The following is a 24,611-nucleotide window of genomic DNA, read 5'->3' as shown; positions in this document are numbered from 1 at the left end:
TCTGAAACGTACAGAGTGACCGTTACTTGTTGTTGTTGTTGTTGTTGTTGTTGTTGTTGTGGCTGTAGGAAGAAGGAAAAGAAAATGCACGGGCCTGCTACTGGCTCTGTAGCTGAGCCACCTCCGCTGCCTCGTGCAGACAGAAGAGAAAATAGAGAAGAAAGAAGAGGAAGAAAGAAAGAAAGACGCGCGCCGCAACAACAGGCGTCGTCCACCACCGAAGCGGTGGCGGGTGCAATGACGGCCTAAAATAGATAAAAATTTGGTGGCAGGCTAGCCTACCTTGGACAGGGCGACCTACCTGTCCCAGCCCCATCGTTACTTATATGGTTGCTATGGTGCCGCCAAAATTCACAAGAGGATATGGACGCTGCAAACTGAGTGCTTTTACGGCCTCGTTTATAGCCCGAGTCACTTTGAGACGCTAAATCGTATAAGCCAAACTCAACTTATATATTAGCCCCGAAAACATATCCTGCGTGATAACGCGGGGACACACTATTAAGAAACAAAGCGATTTATCGTCGACGTCACACCTTCGCGGCCCTGACAACGTTCTCAGGGCGAGGAAGATAGGATTGTCAATACTATTGTCCGCTCGGCTGAGGTCGAACACCTCTCCCAGTCAGTCCCAACCAGCCCAACGCTGCGCCATCCGCTGCCCATACCAACAAAGCAAATAAACTAATCTCCATATCTTAGTCTCGCAAGCCCCGATTATGCTTTGCAACTCGTAAAAATCTATATGTGCTAACAAACCTTTGGTTAGGTCTTCTCTATATTACATGTCTCGACCATGCGCACATTTTTCCTTCACAATTTCGTTTAGTGTGATGTCAATGCGAGTTTGTTTCATCTGTGGCTCAAGTGCTATACACGCATGAATTGCGTCTGTCTCTGGACGTTATACTCGTGGCTTTTTATTGCGTAGACCACTGCATCACCAGCCACCTTTGTGCAATCACAGCTTTGACCCCAACCTTTTCTCTTTACTGTTTCAGACTGTTTCCAAACACGCTAATGACGAGGACATGCTGGCAGCAATTTGATGCCGAGTATGCCTGGTGAGTTTGCATCGCGTTTTCTGGCTCACACTGCTCAGCGGACACCTCAAATGCTTGTGCACCCTTCGTTGAATAAGGAGTGGAAAGTATCCATTGCTATTTGAGGTTAGTGCACAGCGAAAAAGAAATAGAAAGTAGAGAAAGGCAAACTATAGTTGTTCCATGGAGTGACGATATGTGTACGATGAGAAGCAGGCAGTAGTCTTAGTGGTCATTACGCGATGTAAGTGGGGTCCGTAAGAGCTGTCATGTTCTACTCTAAGAGTGCAACCTAAGCGTCCGCACTGTTTGTTTGCTTTTCTAATTCGATGCCATTAAAGCCCCGTCGGAGAAAAAAGTGCACGACTGTCGGCGGCAGCAGCTGTCATAAAACTCAGTGATTTTTCTGGCGGCAAATGTCACCAGGTCTGAGTTGCTCTCATTGTTCCCATTGACTGAAGTTCAGTCAAGTCGTCACCAGGCAAGAAATGACTGCTTTACGTTTTGATGTATCTTCACTGCGTCCGCATTGCCATCTCTGTCCTTCGAAGAAAAGTCTGACCACAAGGTAGATAATTGGGAGATATGTCGTTACGCGCAAAAAACCGTGTCGATGTATGAAAACACAACCACGCATTACAAAAGCTCTACGCAAAAAGATCAACAGATTCTAATGCTTTCGTGAAGTAAACATATCCTGTAATCAGGCATCCTGGTGAACGCTTGGATACTTCAACGCTTCAGATTCTAACCGGCACACGTAATTCTTTGCCCCGCCGGGGTGGCCCGACCACGGCGGCTGCGTTTCGTTGGAGGCGAAACGAAGTGGCGTCCGTGTGCTGTGCGATGTCAGCGCACATTAAAGATCCCCAGGTGGTCGAAATTACTCTGTAGCCCTCCACTACGGCTCCCCTTTCTCTCTTTCCACTTTCCCTCCCACCTTCCTCCCTTCCCTTACGGCTCGGTTCAGGTGTCCACAGAGCAAGCGTGACAGATACTGCGCCTTCTCCTTCCTGTGAACCAACCAACCAACCAACCAACCAACCAACCAACCAACCAACCAACCAACCAACCAACCAACCAACCAACCAACCAACCAACCAACCAACCACGTAATTTTTATAATGAAGGCCTTGTGCATAAACTGCATTCTGGTACACTACAAGCCTTTTTGAGTGTCCACCTTCGCATGCCATATAAAATATTTTTGTAATGCTGCGTTTCGATGGAGGCGAAACGAAGAGGCGTCCGTGTGCTGTGCGATGTCAGCGCGCGTTAAAGATCCCCAGGTGGTCGAAATTACTCCGTAGCCCACCACTACGGCTCCTCTTTCACTCTTTCCACTTTCCCTCCCACCTTCCTCCCTTCCCTTACTTCGCGGTGCAAGTGTCCACAGAAACAAGTGTGACAGATGCTGCGCCTTTCCTTTCCCGTGAACCAATTATTATTAGAAAGATTTAGCCTACCGTGATCCGCGATCCGCTACCGTGATCCGCCACCACGCGTTCCACTGCGCATGCCCAGATCCCTTGACGCCGATAGATGGCGCCACATACTGGATGTCGGCTCATAGACCTGCCGCGTCGGAACCAATCAGCTTGTGCGCCCCGCCCACGCACGGTAGCGGGTCACGGTGGCGCATCGCGGATCACGGTAAGCTAAAACCCTCTATTATTATTAAGCGGTGTAAGTCAACAGCTTCCCATCTCCCCCTCCCCCTCTTATTCCTTTCAGCCCAACTTTTGTCTACCCGAACGAAACTCTATTCGTGACCATCGGAAAGCTGTTTCTAAAAGAGGTAAATTCAAACAAATATTCGTGCTAGTGAAAAAGTAGATAATAATTGACCTGGAATCGGTGTTATTCGGCTCTATCGGCAGCATCTATTTCCTGTTCTGGCGAGCAAATTTTCGCGGTTATATTGACTGGCCTTAGCCCTCAAACTGTAAACAACCTCTGGGTTATAATATTTCTCAGAAATAGAAGCTAAAAAGTCTTTTGCCGCACAACGTGGCCAGTAAAATCTTTCTCGCGTTATTGAGCTACTGAGTAGCCAACCAACATGCTCTAAAACATGAGACCCATTATCACCCTTCATTATTCAAGCAAAACACTGGCCCATATCTTGGCTCGCACCGAATGTAGTTGAAAATACAGCGATAATTAAAAGACGCAAGGTTACCAAAAGACACAGTCGAGCGGTTGCTAACAAGCACAATTTTATTAGGCCCCGCCGAGGTGGTGCATGGATAAGACGCCCGACTACTGTCCGGAGCGCCCGGGTTCGAACCCGACCTCGGCGGCTGCGTTTCGATGGAGGCGAAACGGAGAGGCGTCCGTGTGCTGTGCGATGTCAGCGCACGTTAAAGATCCGAAGGTGGTCGAAATTACTCCGTAGCGGCCTAGCCCTCCACTACGGCGTCTCTCATAGCCTGAGTCGCTTTGGGACGTTAAACCCCACAAACCAAACCAAACCAAACCAAACACAGGTAGAAATTATACGTATACGTGCGTTGAAAGGAAAACAAGTCGAATGTTAGCATAAAAACCTTAAGTAATCAAGCGTACAAGTATCCCGTGTACAACATGCGCATAATTGCTGGAAGAAGGAGAGGACTGTTATAGAATTATCTTTTTCAGAACCAACATTTGAACCGTTCCACATTGTAGGACGCCAAGCAAATGCGCCACCTTTTGAGAGCGGCGACGCTTGAAAATTTGACGTTGACTCAAATGCCCCATTTCTTTTCATTTCATGCCGGCCTTCTTATGACAATGAGCATACCTTGCAAAGATGGCAACGCAAAAAAAAATAATAATAATGGCAAGGACGACACCGTCATTTTAAACATATACTTACACCCCCAATACGCTACATTAATCAACCATATCTTGCTAGTTTTTCTTGCGAAATCACAATGCACTAGATGTGAACAAATCTTTTTTTTTCCTGGAAGGACTGGGGGGAAGGACTGGGGAGCGCGCACAATACAACGCTTTCAAAGGAAACGTTTATGAACTCTTTGAAGCTATTTAAGAAACGCGAGCTTTTATATAAAACATTAAAAGCGAAGGCGCAAAAAAAATGCGGTGCCCTATAGATGTGGGACACTGCGCATATGACGGTTAAAAGCACATGCTGGCTTACTGAAGCGACTATGAAAGTTATCCGCGTTGTGGACAGAGAAGAGATTGAACCCGGGATAAGGCAATTCTCATGATCGAGGTGCATTTGAGTCGCTCACCTACACGCTCTAGTCTTTCTAACTTAGCTCATGTTATCTGCTCGAAACGTGCTCATTACTTGTTTCATTTCATTTTTTTTTTCGTCGTTTTTTTTTTTTTTTACATATACATACATGTGTTGCGTTCAATAAGATCCAGTGCCTTCTGGCGTCTCTTTCTGCGCTGCGTTTGGAAAGGCATTCCTAAAAACTCGCCCAACTATAGTTGGCCTCAAGATCGCTCGCATGAGTGTGGCGGCAGCAGTCCGAGCTGATTCCGTACGGTTGGGACCAACTGAATTTGCTATTGTTAAATTTGGCGGCCCATAATGATAATGGGGCAGTAAAACATACCGGCAAGTTTCATGTTATGCTACCACCTAGTGCGTACCACCTTGTATTAGGCACAAACGCTATATTCGCTATGAAGAGTCGCTTTTGAAATTACACTCTGTAGCCAAGTGGATACAATGTTAAGTTCGTAGATATTAAGAGATTAATAGTTGAGCATGTTCTTTTGTTTTACTACTTGTACAGGAACAGTAGAATCCCAGTGGGCAAACAACATTTTCTGCTAACTGCAAAGCTGTTGAAACAACGCTTATGTTGTGATAAGAAATTAAGAAAAAAAGAATGAAAAACACTTTTTGAGCACGGTTACGATACCACGTAACGCGACATTTTAGCGTTTTCGCGATATATTGAGGCAGAGAGTTTGAAAGATGCTCGTATGTGTATGTATGTATGTATGTATGTATGTATGTATGTATGTATGTATGTATGTATGTATGTATGTATGTATGTATGTATGTATGTATGTATGTATGTATGTATGTATGTATGTATGTATGTATGTATGTATGTATGTATGTATGTATGTACGTACGTACGTACGTACGTACGTACGTGTGTGTGTGTGTGTGTGTGTGTGTGTGTGTGTGTGTGTGTGTGTGTGTGTGTGTGTGTGTGTGTGTGTGTGTGTGTGTGTGTGTGTGTGTGTGTGTGTATGTATGTATGTATGTATGTATGTATGTATGTATGTATGTATGTATGTATGTATGTATGTATGTATGTATGTATGTATGTATGTATGTATGTATGTATGTATGTATGTATGTATGTATGTATGTATGTATGTGCAGTTTTTCTCACGGGCCAAGGAGATTTTCAGAAGAGAAAAAAGAAGAGCTACGAACAAACAGCGCAGAGCTCGTGGCTCTTCTTTCATTTCTTCTGAAAAATCTCTGGCTCATCACTCTGTCGAGGCCTCTACCGGCCTGGTCTCGTAATCTCTCATTTGTGTCCGTTTTGGTCTGTGCATGAAACAGTAAAACGTTTTCCTCTATTTCACCGCCAATACACTTCGCTCAAGGGGCAGCTGCTGGAAGTGCATTCCGAAACTTTTTACGCTATGCCTGGATATACCAATGAGAATATTTACTCAGCCATTCAGTTTCTTCTAGAGTCAAAACGTCTTCGACCATAATCTTTTTTATAAATCTTTCATGCATTAATTTCAAAATTTTCTCTTTGCTATCGCTTTTATATATAATATAATATATATTATATATATTATATATATATTATGCCTTCGCCCTGTAGTGGGTATAGTCAGGCTGATGATGATGATGAATTTGAAGAATGTAAATAGATTAAGAATTTTTTTAATTTTTGATGAAAAGGCAGTATTAAAGGAGCTATCACGTCTGCCCTTATTTATTCACAATACTTTTGTCATCATCCTGAGAAATAATTTTACAGGTACTTTATATATAACGTACCTTGTCCGCAAACGAACTTACCTATAAATGTTGATGTGTGACACACAGCACTTTTGGCTTTTCAGTACATCAAGGAATTCGGCACCGACCACTATTACAACACCGACCTGTTTAACGAGCTGAACCCTCCTTCGTCGTAAGTGTGCCATCTGAGTTACCTGCTCCTTGCAAAGAGGGCTTTTAACAGAACGATGGCTGGACGGCGCACGCGGCTGCGTTTGCGCCCTTTGTAGCGTAGGCCTGCTACCTGTTTGCTTAGAGCAGAAGCGAAGAACTACTCCAGCTTTGGCAAGCAGCCAAAATTAACAACGCGCGAATATTTATAACCCGGAATGCGTAGCAGTTATAGCCCTCAGAATATGAAATCTAGGGGTCTGAGCGATACTAAGGGGATAAAGGCTTATCTGCTTTGCGGTGGTAAAAACATTACGCGCATATGTGTAACACCGCAGATGCAAAGAACTGGTTCTTGTATGTTTAAATAAGGCATACTTTTTAACTAAGAGTGGACTAAGGAAAGAAAGGTTTCAAACTTTTCGCCCTGGTCTTCTATTAAGGAGTGATAATGGTAGTTATACCGCACTACATCATTGTGACTTAAATGACTAAGAAAGCATGATGTTTTGCTTAATAATTGCGAAAATGTATTGCGCTAGTCGGTGTCAGTCGTTTTTATTTTAGTGATGAAGGCCAATGGATACTTTGCTATTTTTTAGCTTATTTAATCTATTAATAACGCCAACTTGTACCATGTGCTCATAAAATCCCTTTTCTTATGAGCTGTGTCATTTGTGCAGCGAGGCTATTGTTTTTCAGAGACATAACCTTTGTTCGGCAATCGGGAAAAGCAGTGTATGCAGCTCTGGCAGAAGTAGACCCTGACGCTGTTTGGTAAGACCACCAGAATCTCATGTTCTGATCTGCACGCCGAGCGCGGGAATCACTAAAAAAGCTCCATATTTCGTTGAAAGCTGTGTTAAGCGCACATTTTTTCCCCTCACAAAGTCTCTAAACTGCTTTCTGCGACGGTTGTGATCGCTAACGACTACTTCTTTCGGTATAGTCCACCCGGAGCAGTTATCACTAGCAGGAATATCCAACACCAATTTGACCCTTGACACCAAATGCTAGATTAAGCTAATAAAATTTTATCACGCGCCTGCGGAGGCCTGTATGTGCGTAAATACACAATTTACTTGCAAGTAATCTCGCAAATAAACATTTGCATGAGCCACACTGTAATAAACAGCACACGGCGAAACAGCAATGTCAGAAGCGTAGGTGTTTGGCAACGCCGTTTTCAGTATTTTTCAGTTGCTTCCATGGAAGAACCAGTAAAGTTTCTTGCAACATTCGAATAACGCAATTCGCTGACGAGGAAATAAAATTCAAACGGCGTTTTTCTTTTTCACATTTTCGCTTCTACCTTTCAGCCTAGCTAAATGTACTGTTTTAGCATCCATCCCTCTGTACAAAGATATCATGAACCAGTGTCCATCCACGCTGGGCTTTCACAAAACTTCAGATAGTGTCTTTAACTTCGCCTAAAATGATGCCCTCTTGAGCAGAATATTTCAATAGCCGCCATATATCAGTACCTAGCGTTTGTGAAACATCTGCCGCTCCTTGTAGTTCACTTTATATGTATTGTATCACAGTAGAATAAGACCACTCATGTATCAGCTCGGTATATTCGCCATTATCCGAGCTGCGATCTGATGGAGTTAATAAAAAGCGTATTAGTGACTAACATCGATTTGGCCTTTCACTTGCCTTCATATAAACCTGACGAAAGGGTGGAAGAAGACACGATAATTGCTCAGTGGGAAGACACACATTTCCATTGCCAAATATGCGTACTAGTTTTTCATACGGTGGCTTCCTCAGCGACCCTCATTCATTCATTCATTCATTCATTCATTCATTCATTCATTCATTCATTCATTCATTCATTCATTCATTCATTCATTCATTCATTCATTCATTCATTTTCGATTCTAGGGTAATGCAAGGTTGGCTGTTTATTAATGATCCAATATATTGGACTCCTGAAAGAGCCGAAGTGCTGTTGACCAGCGTGCCTCAGGTGAGATAAAACTACCCACTATATGTGCATATACAGTTTTCGAGGCCAGTTTTTACCGGCTTAGCCCACATCGCTTGTTTCAGCGAACACTTTCAAACTATGTAAAAATACGCAGTTCACAATACAAACATATTTGCAGGAACAAACGGTAGGCCTCATTGGATGCAATTTACTAGAAATTTATTCCAAGCATCTATATAATGAAATGAAACCCACTAATTAGCTCTTTAAAAATTCAGTCTATTTAGCTCTAATGGGAAGTTTCAAGCCGTAGACAAGGCGACGTCATGTCAGTTTTAGGGCGCAGCTCTTTGGCGCCCGTTCCTGGGTTTCGCGTCGTCGTCGTCGTTGGCGTCGGCCTCGTAACCGGCTGCTCCCCCCTTTCATCCCCCCAGTTCAAGCCGGCGCTTATAATATTACTAATTGGTACACAGGACCAATTTTAATTGGTTCACAGGTCGCCCCGCCAGGGTGGTGCAGTGGTAAGACGCCCGACTACTGTGCCGGAGTACCCGGGTTCGAACCCGACCTCGGCGGCTGCGTTTCGATGGAGGCGAAACGAAGAGGCGTCCGTGTGCTGTGCGATGTCAGCGCCCGTTAAAGATCCCCAGGTGGTCGAAATTACTCCGTAGCTCTCCACTACAGCTCCTCTTTCTCTCTTTCCACTTTCACTCCCATCTTCCTCCCTTCCCTTACGGCGCAGTTGCGGTGTCCACAGAAAAACAAGTGATACAGTTACCGCGCCTTTCCCTTCCTGTGAACCAATTAATATTATTATTATTATTATTATTGGTTCACAGGAAGGGAAAGGCGCAGTATCTGTCACACTTGCTCTGAGGACACCTGAACAGCGCCGTAAGGGAAGGAATGAAGGTGGGAGTGAAAGTGGCAAGAGAGAAAGGGGAGTCGTAGTAGAGGGCTACGGGGTAATTTCGACCACCTGGGGATCTTTAAGGTGTGCTGACATCGCACAACACAAGGACGCCACTGCGTTTCGCCTCCATCGAAATTGGCCCGTTAGATGCGCGCGATGCTTGGCGCAGACGCGACATCCGCTGTTGGCGCGTTGCAGTGACTGCGGCGCCCAATATGAACCGCAAGCGTCAAAATTGGTTCACAGGAAGGGAAAGGCGCAGTGCAATATTTCTTTTCGCAGCTTGCTCCCAGTTAAAGCACACTCATTTCTAAATGCGTGATAGCAGTGGTTAAAAGCGATTAAACCAAGTTTTCCGGCCGATACTGTATTTTGCTTGGTTTTACTAATGACACGGGTTCAGATGACGTCATCACGCGCATATCACGAAGTCTCTGACATTTTCAGACAAGTCACGTTCAAGGTCAGAGGTCAAGGGTAAAGTTGTCAGGTAGTCATGAGGAAATTCAAATGTTGCTGCTGTATAACACGCTAGGCAAGACACCTCGCTAGACAGGCTAAGTCCCACTTTGACCTTGGCCTAGCTTCAAGGTCGTTCAGGCGGAGCCCAGTGGCGCACGGGTTTGTACATGGAGGCAGTACTCAAAGTCTGTCTCCATCGAAGAGAGTCTCTAGTGATTTGAGCATAGGCGAAAAGGGAAATAATGAGGAGGGAGAGAAAGCGCCTGGTGCCCTGTTTTGTCCATCGCTTTATACAAGGGAGAGAAATTATTATTTTTGTCTCATGTTTTAGGAAATATTTTAATCCTTCTTATTAGGACTCGTTGCGGGGTGGTTGAAAAAAAAAAAAGATGAGAAGGAATGTTTCGACTTCCTCGAAAAGAATAAGTAATGGTTGCCTGCTTCGAATTCATGCAGAGCTTATACGTTCAAACGTGGTGAGTTCCAAGACACCCCTTGAATACTGGTTGGGGGTCTCAGATCCCTCGAGACCGCGTTAACTTTACACCCTGCCTGGAGGAGTAGAGCTACCGCTCTAGTAAGCTGCATGACATGGCACAATAGAGCAGGCAGCTCCAATCTACCACCGTACAATACGCCAGCAGAGGACGTCCCGTGTGCAACGAGCTTTCTGTACGTGCTAGGCGTTTATTTCCGATTTCGCGCGGAACTCGTGCTTTCTAAATAAGTGTGTTCACCAGAACTTCAGTGGCAAACGCGCCCTGTCGCTTGAATGAATGGAAAGCCAGCTCATTTGGTGGAGCGCGTGCAACAGCATGGTTTATTGCCTGGCGTAAAATAATAGTTATCAGGCATACAAAAGTACTTGACACATCTTACGCACGACTATTGTAAAAGAAGACAACAGAGAAAATACGCAGGTGATCGATCATGCGAAGCAACACGAAAACTCTACGTTAGAAGTACAGGTTGCACATTTCGCTTTTACATTGGTCGCCTTCCCGGCGCGTTCTTCAATTGCATTTCGCCGACACTCTTTCTTTGCCCTGCGGCTTTACGACCATACTTGGAAGCTTCTGGAAGATCGATCTGGGTCAGCGGATGGGTGGAGTGGATGCACTTATGTGAAGGACATTTTTACTGGTGGGTGTCCGGGGATTTACTAATGCACTGCAATCCGCAAGAGGCAGTGGGCGATTGAGGCTTAACAAAGACCACGGCTTTTTCGCAAAAAAAAAAAAAAAAAAAAAAAAAGGCTACACTGATCACGCAGCGAAAAAGGGAGAACGTATACAGCAAAGGGCGGACAACACAGGATTGCTGGACTGAAGTATGATGCATTTGCAATTCAGTTTTCATTCCTGCATTTCGTTTGACGCTTTTAAACAAGCTGTTTAGAAACGTTTTGTTCTCTTATAATAGTATGCACTAATGTAGTGCTTAAATCATTATAAAATAGTTAAATACGGAACCACAAAAAAATTTTTCTCTTATTGTGTCATGTATACATACATATTTATTGCTCTTTAAACGGGGTGTAGATGTAGAGAAGGCGAAGTCTGAATCTTTCACTGGGTACCGTGCTTTGTATTTGTCACGCTAATGAGATTCACTGAACCAAGCGCTCCAACTAATTTTAAATCCCGTCAAATATTATTTCATGTATTTTTTTATAGAAACCGCTAAAGGCGCTTGAGTGCCCGATAAAATGAGCATCCTATTCCGCAATCTTCCAGGGGAAAATGCTCGTCCTCGACCTCAGTTCCGAGAGGGAGCCGGCGTACGAGAAACTGTCCATGTATTACGGCCAGCCATTTATCTGGAACATGCTGCTAAACTACGGTGGCGTGCTGGGAATGTACGGTTCTCTGGCATCTGTTAATGAGGTAAGATTGCGTGTGGAGTCATCATCCTCATCATCAGCCTGATTATACCCACTGCAGGGCGAAGGCCTTTCTCATATCTCTCCAATTAACCTGGTTCTGTGCTAGCTGCATCCACTTGACCCCTGCGAACTTCTTAACCTCATCCGCCCACCTAACTTTCTGCCGCCCCCTGCTACGCTTTCCTTCCCTTGGAATCCAGTTTGTTACCCTAAGCGACCATCGGTTATCCTCTCTTCGCTCTACATGTCCTGCCCATGCCCATCTCTTCTTCTTAATTTCCACTAGAATGTCGGTAGCTTGAGTTATTTCTCTGACCGACTCTGCACGCTTCCTATCTCTTAATGTTACCCCTACCATTTTTCGTTCCATAGCCCTCTGGGTTGTCCTCAACTTAAGTAGAACTCTCTTGGTTAGCCTCCACGTTTCAGCCTCATAGGGGTATTTATAGTCTAATAACGAATTTCAGAGACTTGTCAGTGCTTGGTTTTACAATGAAGCAGTACAAACCGTCCTGAAAGTTAATGTCCTACCGGCCGAAACCAGAAACCGTTCCTTATGGTGTCTTACGAATCGACTCTCAACTCATTGAGAGAAACTAGGAAAATAGATAACCATCAACTTGTTTCATCAAAAAGCAAGCAGGACGCTCAGGTGCTCAGTTTCGCTGTTCTGAAAGACAGCCTTACAGAAGGAAGCTGACAAACACGTGGCCAGCGCATCGTCGAGAGATGTTGAAGTGCCACGTGACCAGCGCGAAGAGGCCGCACCTGGAACTTCGTGAATAATGACAATTTTTTCATGTTGACATGTGTCAGGTCATTGCGCCTTATAACATTATTAAATATCCTGAAGACTGCACCCTATACTCAGTAATATTACACTAAACTTGTTTGTTTTAATCAAAGTAATGCAAGCAATAGTTTTTGACGTTGTTGATTGTTACTTACAAGATATTAGTACTTTGTAAAATGTCAACGAAGTGTTGCTGAGGCGGTTTCAGTCTAGTGCGGCGGTGTCACTATCAGGAGTTTCGTGGTTGTTTCGCGATCGCTTTGGTCACTGACAATAGACTTTTACTGATAGATTAGGGCAGAATATTAAAGTCACGCGCTATTAACCCCCATTAAATCCAGCCAAGTATATTAACCTGATCGGTACCGTATGTCAAAGCACACATCCTCCGTCGTGCCATGAGCTTTGATTTCTCGTGGCGCGGGCGCTGAAGTGAAGAAAAGCGGAATAGGGAAAGGGACCAAGCATGCACTCCGGCCTTGGATCTGAAGAGAGCGTCGTGTGCTTGGCTGCTCTGCTTCGTGCGAAGCATTTCCCACAATGCAAAGGTCATCGCCGAGTTCTGATAACATTGCGTTTGTGTTCCATCTGCTGTTAGTTTTAAAAAGATACTCGATTAGCGGAAACGCGGACACGAATAGCGTACAACGAGTAGAATGACGGCTGGCTGAGTTCGCGAGTAACCTCTCAATACCATTTGTTTTAATTAATTAGGTAAATGCTCCCCCATTGCAAATATGCTCTACTTGCAGTATTTCCCTAAACTCCGGAACACCACCATTCGAATTTCCATTTATTGGTCAATGCGCTGTCGCGTCTGCGTGTAAATGTAAACAAAAGCCTTACAAAAGCCCTGTGGAATAATCTGCGAGAGATGGCCGCATTATGTTGCCGTCACCCTTTTCAATTTACCTAGAACCCCTTTGTTCATCAATGATGCATAATAAGAAAATAGCAGGTTTCCAGCTTCAGTAATTCGAAGTGAAAATTTTATCCTATGCGGATGATATATGTATTTTCTGCCTAGATTATGGTAGCATTACAGGGATGGTAAACGCTACGATGGGGCACTGCAAGAAAACGAGAAGTGTATTAAATTTGGAAAAAAGAAATAAGCATTTGTCTGGCACGGCCACTTGCGTAGTAGGTAGCGTTATTTTGCACACTTGTTAGGGACAACTAATTCGAATAAATACCTAGAAGTGCCGCTTGATTGTTATCACGAAAATAAGTTAACATCGGAACAAGAAACGCGTGCTAAGGAGAGATCACAAGGCTGGCAGGGTAGAGGCCTTTCAGTGTTTGCCCGTGCGACAGCTTGCAATTCTTTTTCTTGTCGCCAAAGTTTGGTATATGCTACAAGTATTATTCGTGTCGCGTGTTAATGTGCACTAGGTGCACCGCGTTTCAGCTGTTCTTATTTGGGGCTCAACTTGGAAATGGTGTAATTGCACAAGCTCCATTCCGTTGATCAGCCGCGGGGGTCTCCGTCTATCTCACCTAATTGTTCGACAAATTGTTTCTTGTTTCTAATTTTTGCGTCACCAGAAGCACTTGCTTTTGTGCCCGGTCATAAAAGTGCGCCTAAAGAATGTTTTGCTAGAGCTCTTTGTTTCCTGCAGCTATCCTGCACATGGAGTCTTGAAATGGTATCCATCAGAAGTTGTGACCTCACTCCGCTTGCTTAAGGCATATTTATCGTCAGAATATGTAAGCATTGCAAAACTAAAGAAACTATACAGAGACCTAATTGATCTCTTGGTGCCTGTTCCTGTATACGGGATGGTTTACAGTCACAGCTCAAGACGAGACGTATTTAAATAGGTCAAGAAAATGCTAGTAAAATCATTCGTAAAGCCTTTTGTTTTTCTTCAAGCTCCCCAAAACCATGCTAAAGGTATAATTGTCCCTTGGCCAGCAAGTTACATAATAATAATAATAATAATAATAATAATAATAATAATAATAATAATAATAATAATAATAATAATAATAATAATAATAATAACTTTATTTCACCACCACAAAGTACATGGTGGCAGGATGTCTACAGTAAAAGCTGCCTCTTGGGCAGCTTGACAAGGCCACAGGCACCCAGCCATTTACTTTGGCAGCAAAAGTAGTACACAATATTTAGAAAAACGACAATACATGTATCACAGAAAACTACATAAGCACATGACAAGTATTCGTCACAAAAACAAAAAAAAAATCATTCTTTGTAACAGACTTGAAATAATAGAACACGCTTTTGTAGAATGCTAGGACGCTATTTTACACTGGGACGTCCTTCAGGGAACCTTAAAAAAAGATTTACCAGTCACTCCTGATGTCATTCGCCCTCTGCAGGTCGAAGATGAGGGTACGATACGATATGATACCGGTTCTGAGCCTGCGCTGTCTTTGAAGAACGATAATGCAGGTTCCTCACGCTGATGAAAACGCACGCTCTACGCGTGAAACTTTAATTCACAGCATAACATATGTGCACGATGTTTTCGGAGCTCAGGCCGAGCAGCCCGAGTGGCTGAGCCTGTTTGATAAATTGGCTTCATTGAATAAGTTTTAATGTGCTGTGAACACGGATATTTGGCACGTCCTGTGTTATTCACTGGTTGTACTGAGTTCTTGTTAAAGCAGGCAATAAAGAGAAACCTGTGGGGGTTTAAGCATGGCTTGAATCTGGTGACAGAGCGAAAGCTGTGAGTGTTGCAGCAAATTTTTCTGCGGACTCCTGGATTCAATGCGCAGCCGTCACAACGAAACTTCTGTTCTCGCAACTCGCTGTTGTCGTTAGCCTCTACCAACTACCGAGTTCTTCTTATTTTTCTCCTCTCTTTTCCTTCTTTTTTATTCTTTTCCTTTTTTTTCTTCTTTTTATTCTTATTTTCCTTCTCTTCTTCTTTTTCTTCCTCTTCTTCTTCTCTTTATATTCTCCTTCTTTTCACTTTTTTTTCTTCTTCTTCCCTCCTCCAACTCCTCGCTCAGCTCTCAGTTCTATACCACGTGACAGTTGTTAGGCAACAGTCACGTGGCACGGTGCCATGGTGCCATGCCGACGGCTTGAAAACCTAGCGCAAAGTAGCTTTCGCTACAAGACTAGCGCTCCGGATTCGCTCAGGCGGCAGAAGATTGCCCCAGATTAACGCAGGTGCCGGGTTCGAACCCCGCATAGTATAAATTTTTCTGCAATTACGAACTGTCTGCAAGAGCCATATAGCCTTGTATTGTGGCCATATGACTGAACTTGGGTGGAAACTAATGAGCAACCAATTCCTTGTAACTATATTAATGCGCCGATACTGGAGGTCCTCCACAACTAGTTTTCGCAAGCAATGATTGTAAGTGAATTAGCGGGCATGCTAAGATGTTCAACGCACATGTGTGCTTTTTTGGTTATCAGTTGTAATACAAGCATTGCAGCGTCGCAGCTTCTTGCGTCTCCGATGCATACCAGCCGAAGATATGGGAAAGGGTTGTTGATTCCCACTATAATCATAGCAGTTCACCAGATGCATATCACCAGATGCATAGGCATGTCCTTTCCCTTGCAACATTTTCTCATCTCCATATTACAGCGTAGCAGCGCCAGCCAATGGAAGCTCGAGCAATCTTAATAAATCTGCGCAAGGCTGCACAATGTTATAACCATGAAAATTACAATATGAATCATGTACCATTCGTGGGCATATATGGCGTTGTGTTCTCCAATGTTTTGTTTTTCTTTTTTTTTTACCCCCAGGGTCCGTTTACTGCGCGGAAAGCGAATGGCTCCACAATGGTGGGAACCGGTTTGACCCCTGAAGGGATCAACCAGAATGACGTCATGTTTGAATTCATGAACGAGAATGCATGGAGAAATTCTCCCGTCAACATAAGCGACTGGTGAGAGCGAGTTTCTGCGTAACACTCTCACAAACAATCTATCTAGTCCAGTTATCTCAAAGGCCATTTCAGAGGCCACTGCTGCTCCTAACACGACTACTGTAATATTTTTTTCTGTTCAAGGAACTCCTATATTTTGCGTACAAGAGATTATCAGATGATAATCAGATGATCCTCCTTTCTTTCTGCATATATAGAATGATTTGGTTTGGTTGGTATTGGGGTTTAACGTCCCAAAGCAACTCAGGCTATGAGAGACGCCGTAGTGGAGGACTCCAGAAATTTCGACCACCTGGGGTTCTTTAACTTGCACTGACATCGCACAGCAGAGGGGCACTTAACTATTCGTCTCCATCGAAAAGCTGCAGTCGAGGCCGAGATTCGAGCCCGCATCCTTGGGCACAACAATCGAGCGCATATATAGAATGGTTCCGACTTCCCATTGTTATTACAATCAAACATGTACTGTCATTTCGAAGAATAGTTAAATATTTTAATTCATTTTATTACGTAAAAAATACGTGACGCAAAATGTGAGCAAATGTGGTTTAAAGTTACACTTTGTACTGAATGCAATTTATTCATTCATTATAGTTAATTCGCATTAAACGTTTGTTCGAATGAAAACCGGCAGTGGCCATCTGTCGATGACCAGCCTCCGAGAAACTGGCAAAATTTGACTTTACTTAGAACTCGAAAGAAGAAAGCAACGTGGAGGCGGCACACGAAAACCGGGACAGGATGGGCCCCACAGAGGGCACTTAGTGTCCGGTCTGTCTTACCAAATGGCCCCTTAATTAACATACTTGCATCGCTAAGTGGGATTCGAACCCACGGTGGCCCGAAGAGATCAGCCTCGCCTGCAGCAGCTAGACTACTCGGCTATCACCGTAACTTCATTTCTTTTTTTCGCCTAAACACTGGCAAAAAAAAAAAAAAAAGAACAAGAAAAAAACAATATTCTTGTATACCGAATCAATGGTTCGCATCATACGAGCCCGTAATATCTCCGCACATAAGCACCCTCATAAACAGGATAATTCTAAAAGGCTCACACATGCACCGGGACAGGGCAGACAGTCAGGCTTTTCCAGCGCAGTATATAGTGCGCTGGAAACTGCGCTCAGAACACGACTTCGATGGTCGTAGCGACTCGGTATCTTCCCACCCCTACGGCTCTTCTTCAGGCCAAATTGTCCCATCAACAAAACGATATCGCATCTTTTGCGCTTGTGTTAAACTGTAATCGTCCTCGCGTTGTGCTTTGGAAATAGCCATCTTCACCCGCTTTAGTCTATGCTCGTTACAGTCCGAACGACTGATATAGATCAGTAGTACAACGCAAGAGAGACCACGCGCACACATGAACGTATTAGCCCAAGTTTTAACGCGTGTCCAGTGTGAAGCCTACGCTGCTCAAACGCTTGAACCAACTTGGCATCTCATTTATAAAAACTCCACGTTACGCACAACAATTTAATAAAAACTGCAAAACATGACAAGTAGCCTTCGTTGCTACATATGACTGATATGACGCTATGGCTGATAGAGATTGTATGGTAATGATCATTTAGAGTATTCCGATGCCCTCCCCCCCTCCCCTTATGTAATGCACCCTTCCAGGGGACTTTAAGGGCTAATAAATGATGGTGACGACGACGACAATAATGATGATGATGATTATTATTAAACCAGCAGGCTCTTGCTTTGTGGCACTAGGTGGCGCAGCTATGCACAGGGGGCGCTACAAATATATGGCGCGTGCGATATATAGCTTGCGTGAATGCGTGAAGACGTCATCTACCTTGACGTCATCTACGTCATCCACCCATCAATGCTTGTCACGAAATCGACGCCCACTTGCTAACGCCTGCAGCTAAGCGGGAATGAATGAATGAATGAATGAATGAATGAATGAATGAATGAATGAATGAATGAATGAATGAATGAATGAAAACGTTGACGAAAGCCTTCATCTTTTGAGACATACATTTTCTTGATAAACTTCGCAGGATAGCGAACTATGCTCTAAGAAGATACGGCAAAGTGGATGCGAACGCTACATGTGCGTGGGATCGGCTTGCGGTGAGATCATCTCGTTTCATTCGGGCTTTATTGATTACCATCTGAAACATTCGGATTGAACAATTTCCCTGAGAATCTTTTACAATATCTCCCTTACGTGTACATAACTATTTGTAAGCAAATGGGAATGTTAAAAGAGCCTTTAAATATATGTATTCAAAAGATGGAGTACATGGAATAAATGTCTACTACATATTCCATCTACTGTACTTGTAAAGCGCTGTAGCAAAATGGACGTTGAAGTTCTCAACTAGAGGTTGAGGTTCTCAAACGGAAATAGTTTTAGGCGAGGTGTGACAAGCAGTATCAATGATTTTGCTTTCCTTTGATTCCAGAAAAGCGTCTATGACTTGGATCCTAAAACTCTTATCAAAGATCACGGTCAGTACACCCTCGTAGTTAGACCTTCACTTCACCTCAAGAATAAGGTGAGTTTCTTTTACGTGTAGCGTTTGGGAACTAACCGACGCGCACAGAGAAATTCAACGACCAAGCGGAGAGGTCCGAGCCAGAGAACTGCTTTCCTAGAAGTTGCATTAGACACTCATGAGGCAAATAAAATCTGCCAACCTTTAGATGGTAATGAACTTCACATTTCTGCTAAAAAGGACATGACACAGTATTGACGCATTCACTTCAACGCCAAAAAACATGATGATGGTGCCAGATTGGGCGAGTTGGTTGTTCATGATGAAAACTGTATCGCTCGGAAACACGGACAACACGAGCGCATGTGTTGGCTTCGTGTTGTCCGTTCTTCCAAGCGCTACAGTCTTTATTATGAACAAACAACTCGCCCATTCTGCCACCCTAATCATGTGTATTTAACGGGACCTTTTGTGTGTTTTCCCGCCAATCCTGTCCACACTGTATCGCTCATCGCAAGAGCAGTGTGCAGAGCAAGATCTTCGTCTTTCTGCATGCGTTCAAATGTGGTTCCGAAAATAGCGCATATGTTGTCTTCGTGTTGTCCGAGTGCTACAGTCTTCGTCAGCCAAAATACAAATGCTGCTTTTTGTATTTGGCGATGCAGAAGAGGTGAAATTAATATTTTAAACAATACCGTGGCGGCAAAGCCATTTTAGAAACGCGTAGTGTGTAAAGGCCAAGTGAACAAGCTTTCAGATGGGCCTTTTCGACTTTCAATACTTCAGGTGGCATAGCTGATTAAGAAAAGTTTAAGAAAGATAACTCAGATTTAATACTAACTACCGTTGTGATGTTGCTGCTTCATGACTTTCCAGTCGACACTAAGTTATTTCGCTAAGGAATGCTTTATGTGGCCCAGGCAGACTTCTTACGAACGTCGATCGCTCGAATATGTTCCACCCATTTCGTGCAGGAGAGAAGCACGGGGGAAAATTCACTACCGATGTTGAACATGGGCTATCAAGGACGCCATAGTGGAGACCTCCGGATTCTTTTCGACCCCTTGAGGTTCTTTAACGTGTTTTGACATTGCGCTGAGGCTAGTTGCAAGACCGGCTTAAACCGTGCTTACGCTTAACTGAGGTTACCGACTAGAAGAATGTTCGATTTTTTATTCGAAATTTTCGAATATTCGCACACGCTTTGCGCCCAGGCATCGAAACTTAAATCTTATACTGTAGTGTTAGGTGTTTGGCTGGCGTGGTTTCTGGCGACCACGCTACAACCGCCGCAGCGCTGAAGTGTTTGGATGCTGGATGCAAGACTTCATTGTTTCTCTTATACGCAACTTTCGTGCATCTGGATGTAATGTGCCGCCGTCACAACGTTCGAGCGAACCTTCTGCCCTAGCAACTCGTTGTTGTCGTTCGCCTCTACCAACTACAGAGTTATAGGTCTTCTTCTTTCTCTTCTGCTTCTTATTTTTCTTTCTCTTCTTCTATTTCTTCTTCTTTTATTTCTACTTTTTCTTCTTTCCTCCTCCAAGTCCTGGCCCAGCTCTCAGTCGATACCACGTGACAGTTGCTAGGCAATGGTCCCGTGGAACGGTGTCACGCTGACGGCTTGAAAACCTAGCGCAGTGTGAATTTCACTACAAAAATTTGGAATCGCACACAACACTGTAACACAAGTGACGCAGTGAGTTAACAGTTACGGATGCAAATCAAGATGCAAATGGGAAAAGCTAATCTCACGCTAACATTGGTTCAAGGATCACTGGATTTTTTCTATTCGCCTTCCAGATGACCCGTCATGGTGCTGATTACCTTGAGGGGTCATTCCTCTGATATACTATATCGAGCGTCCATTTCTTTCTTTCTTTCTTTCTTTCTTTCTTTCTTTCTTTCTTTCTTTCTTTCTTTCTTTCTTTCTTTCTTTCTTTCTTTCTTTCTTTCTTTCTTTCTTTCTTTCTTTCTTTCTTTCTCTCTTTCTTTCTTTTCTTTCTTTCTTTCTTTCTTTCTTTCTTTCTTTCTTTCTTTCTTTCTTTCTTTCTTTCTTTCTTTCTTTCTTTAGAAGATTCTATTGTTTCCTTAAATAAAACGTTAATTGGCTTTAGGTTGATTTTAGCCTTGAACCTATAGTTGAGCGGACAGCAGGTAAGAGGTGTAATGCTTCAATTAGGTATTTATTGCACTAATTACTTAAACACGTTAATTTTTATTGTTATTTAAAAGGGTCATCTTATATTGGCCGAGTTGGAGCTTGTCCTTAAAATAGCATTGCCGAGAAAAAATTATTTAAATAAACTGTAGCTCGCCTTGCAAGACCCACAGATGCCTTCCTGATAGACGGCGTTACATCTGCAGGCCTTGCAATGCGCGTTTTTTCTTAGCTATGCTATTTGGGGGATTTCATTAAATGTAATTAAACAATAAAATAATTGATCATGTGCACATGAGCGCAGATTACTAACCGATTTTTTCAAAGACTCATCACATAACGGCAAAGATGCTACGAGCTATGCGAAATTAAATGGTATCCATGCCTGGTTCTGCACGCAGACGTGGTACGATCCGACGGAAGTCTACCTGGCTTGGAGGGACCTTCTAAATGCGGCCGCGGATCCCGACATCGCGGAGCAAACAACATTCAGGTAGGACTCGCCAAAGCTAATATTGTGGGTTAGACTGCGAGTATACTGGAGTAGAACTGTGAACTTTGATTCCACGATGTGAGCGGCACGAAGGAAAAGAACACCACATCGTCGCCCACTACGCAATTGACTTTATTCCAGGCCTAACTCTCATCGACATGTCGAGTCACGATCATATATAATTGAATGTACGTAAGTTGAACTACGCTGCCGTAAGGCAGGAGGCACATCAAATGTTAGTTCAGTATTCTGGCTTTCGATTGAAAGCCATTTAAATGATGCCCAGCACATCAGAAAACATTAGAGGTAGCATGAAGTGCCCGAAATAATAATTTTTTTTATTTAATTCTTCTCTCCCGTGATTTTCCAATTTCGGTTTCAACCTCCGAGCAGCGGTTGTGACGTCACAGACTAGTTTAGGTCACATGACACGTACAAAACGTCTATTGGATTGGATTGGATTGGATTGGTTCTGAGGCTCTCCCTTTTATGACACTCGGACAATAAAACGTCCTAGTCAAGTCCTGACAGTAGTCGCAATATTTGTTATGCTATGCTCCAAATTAAGAGTTGACATTACGAAAACTAAATTAGCAGCGACTGTTCAAGTTGAATTTGGAGTTGAAAGTTTATCAGGGGATCCAAGAAAGGTTACAAGCATATACAGCGAGAGGTCAAATGGCACACCACGGGTTGGAGCCTCCCATGAAAATAGATTTTAATAAGCAACTGAATAGAAATATGCACAACCTATATAATGCGGGATACAGACAATAAATGGCTATATAAATAGTGCAATATTAGTTACTAAAATATTAAAATACAGCCATTATAATGCCGGAGAAGGTAATATAAAACACTCACGAATGCCGCGGTACATAGGATCAGTAATCAGAAAATTACATATTACGAATAAATTACATATTGGCTATCAAGGGAGGAAAGGTGCAGTACGTGTCTCCCTCTCAGTGGACAGCTAGAAAGCTACTTGCAGAAAAAAAGTATACAGGAGAGAAAGTTAAGAGGCGCCGAATATTGCCAGATTCAGAGGTAATTTCGATAACCTGGTGATCGCTAACGTGCACGGACATTGCACAGCGCTTCGCCATCAACGAAACGCGCCATTGGTCGCATTCGGCGTTGTGAAGAGACGAATGTAAACAAGGGGCGCATTAAGCAGCGCGGGAAGTTGGGCGATTTCATCTGCTCATCATGAAGGCGCGAAGCGTCACACGCGCGAGTCGGATAATGCGGCGCAGGGTTTGAAAAAAAGGAAAATGAAATTACTTTTATCCAACATTTCCTTCGCCGATTCTACCTTGAGCGAGACAGTTGGTAGGTATTTCCTTGCATAAAAGCAAGCCGATCTCCATAGGTACCGCGTACGTGTGCGACGTTGGCGTTCGCTACTACTACTCTGGAGAAGGGCCAGCAACGCAAACTTCACTAAATTCGGCGTAATCTTTTTAGCTGGCAATAATTCTGGATGTCATATAAGAATATGATGCAGCCTAAATAGTGTTGTGCCTCTGCGGTGTATTTGTGGAAGCTTTTTGAATCATCCAAAACTAATTTTCTTTCTTTAAATATAATAGTCCGCCTGCACGTGCCGTGCATGACAGCAAGAAGGAGTGAAATGTGGCTCCTCCTGGCCCTACGGGGTTGGGACTAGTAGGTGGTTAATGCGGCTTACAAAGGGGGCTAGCCTGCCACCGAATTTTTATCTGCTGTAGGCCGTCATTGCACCCGCCATCGCGTAGGTGGTCGTCGACGGCTGTTTAGGCGCGTGTCTTTCTCTCCGCCTTCTTTTTCTTTCTTCTCTACTTTCTCTCCTCTGTCCACACGAGGCAGAGAGCCCCGCCGGGGTGGTGCAGTGGTAAGACGCCCGACTACTGTGCCGGAGTACCCGGGTTCGAACTCGACCTCGGCGGCTGCGTTTCGGTGGAGGCGAAACGAAGAGGCGTCGTGTGCTGTGCGATGTCATCGCACGTTAAAGATCCCCAGGTGGTCGAAATTACTCCGTAGCCCTCCACTACGGCTCCTCTTTCTATCTTTCCACCTTCACTCCCATCTTCCTCCCTTCCCTTACGGCGGGGTTGCGGTGTCCACAGAAATCAAGTGAGACAGTTACCACGCATTTGCCTTCCTATAAATAAATAAATAAATCAGTTAGAGGCAGCGGAGGTGGCTCAGCTACAGAGTCAGTAGCAGGCCCGTGCATTTTCTTTTCCTTCTTTCTACAGCCACAACAACAACAGCGCAGATGGAGGCGAAACGAAGAGGCGCCGTGTGCTGTGCGATGTCAGCGCACGTTAAAGATCCCCAGGTGGTCGAAATTACTTCGTAGCCCTCCACTACGGCTCCCCTTTCTCTCTATCCACTTTCACTCCCATCTTCCTCCCTTCCCTTACGGCGCGGTTGCGGTGTCCACAGAAATCAAGTGAGACAGTTACCGCGCATTTCCCTTCCTATAAATAAATCAGATGGCTCAGCTACAGAGCCAGTAGCAGGCCCGTGCATTTTCTTTTCCTTCTTCCCACAGTCACAACAAACACAACAAGCGGTCGCCAGAGGTGGGGTAGGTAATATAACTGGCCTCCCAAAAGCTCTAGCCTCCTTCGGATCGGCATTCGAGTCCCTAACTATTAAGGCGCATTATATTAAAGTAATACATTGCCGGTTCAGCGGGTTTTCAAACTGACAATGAATCTCTTGAAACGCTTAACGACAGTTTAATTCGTAATAATAATAATAATAATAATAATAATAATAATAATAATAATAATAATAATAATAATAATAATAATAATAATAATAATAATAATTCGTTCACAGGAAGGGAAAGGCGCAGTATCTGTCACACTTGCTCTGTGACGCCTGAACCGCGCCGTAAGGGAAGTAAGGAAGGTGGGAGTGAACGTGGAAAGAGAGAAAGAGAAGCCATAGTGGAGGGCTACGGAGTAATTTCGACCACCTGGGGATCTTTACCATGCGCTGACATCACACAGCACGCGCATGCAGCTTATTTACGAAAATTCGTTGCAGCCAGTTGAATCTATGGATATAATACTAATTTTACAGAATTCCCTCAAGGTGGAGTAGATTTTCAATAAGATATCAGTGACTAATTACCTAAATACTAACTTGAAGCTGCTTTTTGCAGATATGACCTCGTTGACGTGACCCGCCAGTCCCTTCAACTACTCATCGACACCACTTACGTGGAAATTAGGGAATGCTTCTGGAAGAAAATGGAAAGGCCATTTGGGTAAGTGGTTCGATAATGACGCAAGCCCACGGCGTCAGGCTTGTGACCATATGCAACTGATGTAATGCTCTATGATAAACTACCGGTGCGAAGCAAATGCGCGCAATCGCAATTTACGCTATCAAAATATTTCAGCTAACAAGCTACTTAAAATTCTTATGGTAAAAGTACTTAGTCTCAGCCGTCATAAAACTCCGGTCTCT

At 43.8% G+C, this 24,611-nt stretch overlaps 1 protein-coding gene across 1 annotated transcript in view; it reads left to right on the top strand.

Moving 5' to 3' along the window:
- Nucleotides 1–24,611, top strand: part of Naglu (N-acetyl-alpha-glucosaminidase) — a 56,117-nt gene that overhangs the window by 18,041 nt on the left and 13,465 nt on the right. Inside the window, exons 8-18 of the mRNA XM_084577113.1 lie at nucleotides 1,002–1,064; nucleotides 2,778–2,841; nucleotides 6,114–6,184; nucleotides 6,865–6,939; nucleotides 8,050–8,134; nucleotides 11,207–11,356; nucleotides 15,891–16,033; nucleotides 18,046–18,118; nucleotides 18,454–18,546; nucleotides 21,049–21,140; nucleotides 24,304–24,408. Of these exons, the coding sequence (XP_084433239.1) occupies nucleotides 1,002–1,064; nucleotides 2,778–2,841; nucleotides 6,114–6,184; nucleotides 6,865–6,939; nucleotides 8,050–8,134; nucleotides 11,207–11,356; nucleotides 15,891–16,033; nucleotides 18,046–18,118; nucleotides 18,454–18,546; nucleotides 21,049–21,140; nucleotides 24,304–24,408 (1,014 nt within the window). The remainder of the gene's footprint in view (nucleotides 1–1,001; nucleotides 1,065–2,777; nucleotides 2,842–6,113; nucleotides 6,185–6,864; nucleotides 6,940–8,049; nucleotides 8,135–11,206; nucleotides 11,357–15,890; nucleotides 16,034–18,045; nucleotides 18,119–18,453; nucleotides 18,547–21,048; nucleotides 21,141–24,303; nucleotides 24,409–24,611) is intronic.

This window comes from Amblyomma maculatum, chromosome 8 (assembly GCF_055883805.1).
Source record: "Amblyomma maculatum isolate TAMU_Amacu chromosome 8, ASM5588380v1, whole genome shotgun sequence".
Taxonomy (NCBI): Eukaryota; Metazoa; Arthropoda; class Arachnida; order Ixodida; family Ixodidae; genus Amblyomma; species Amblyomma maculatum.
Note: the sequence above shows the minus strand (reverse complement) of the source record. Positions and strands in the feature narration are given on the sequence as shown.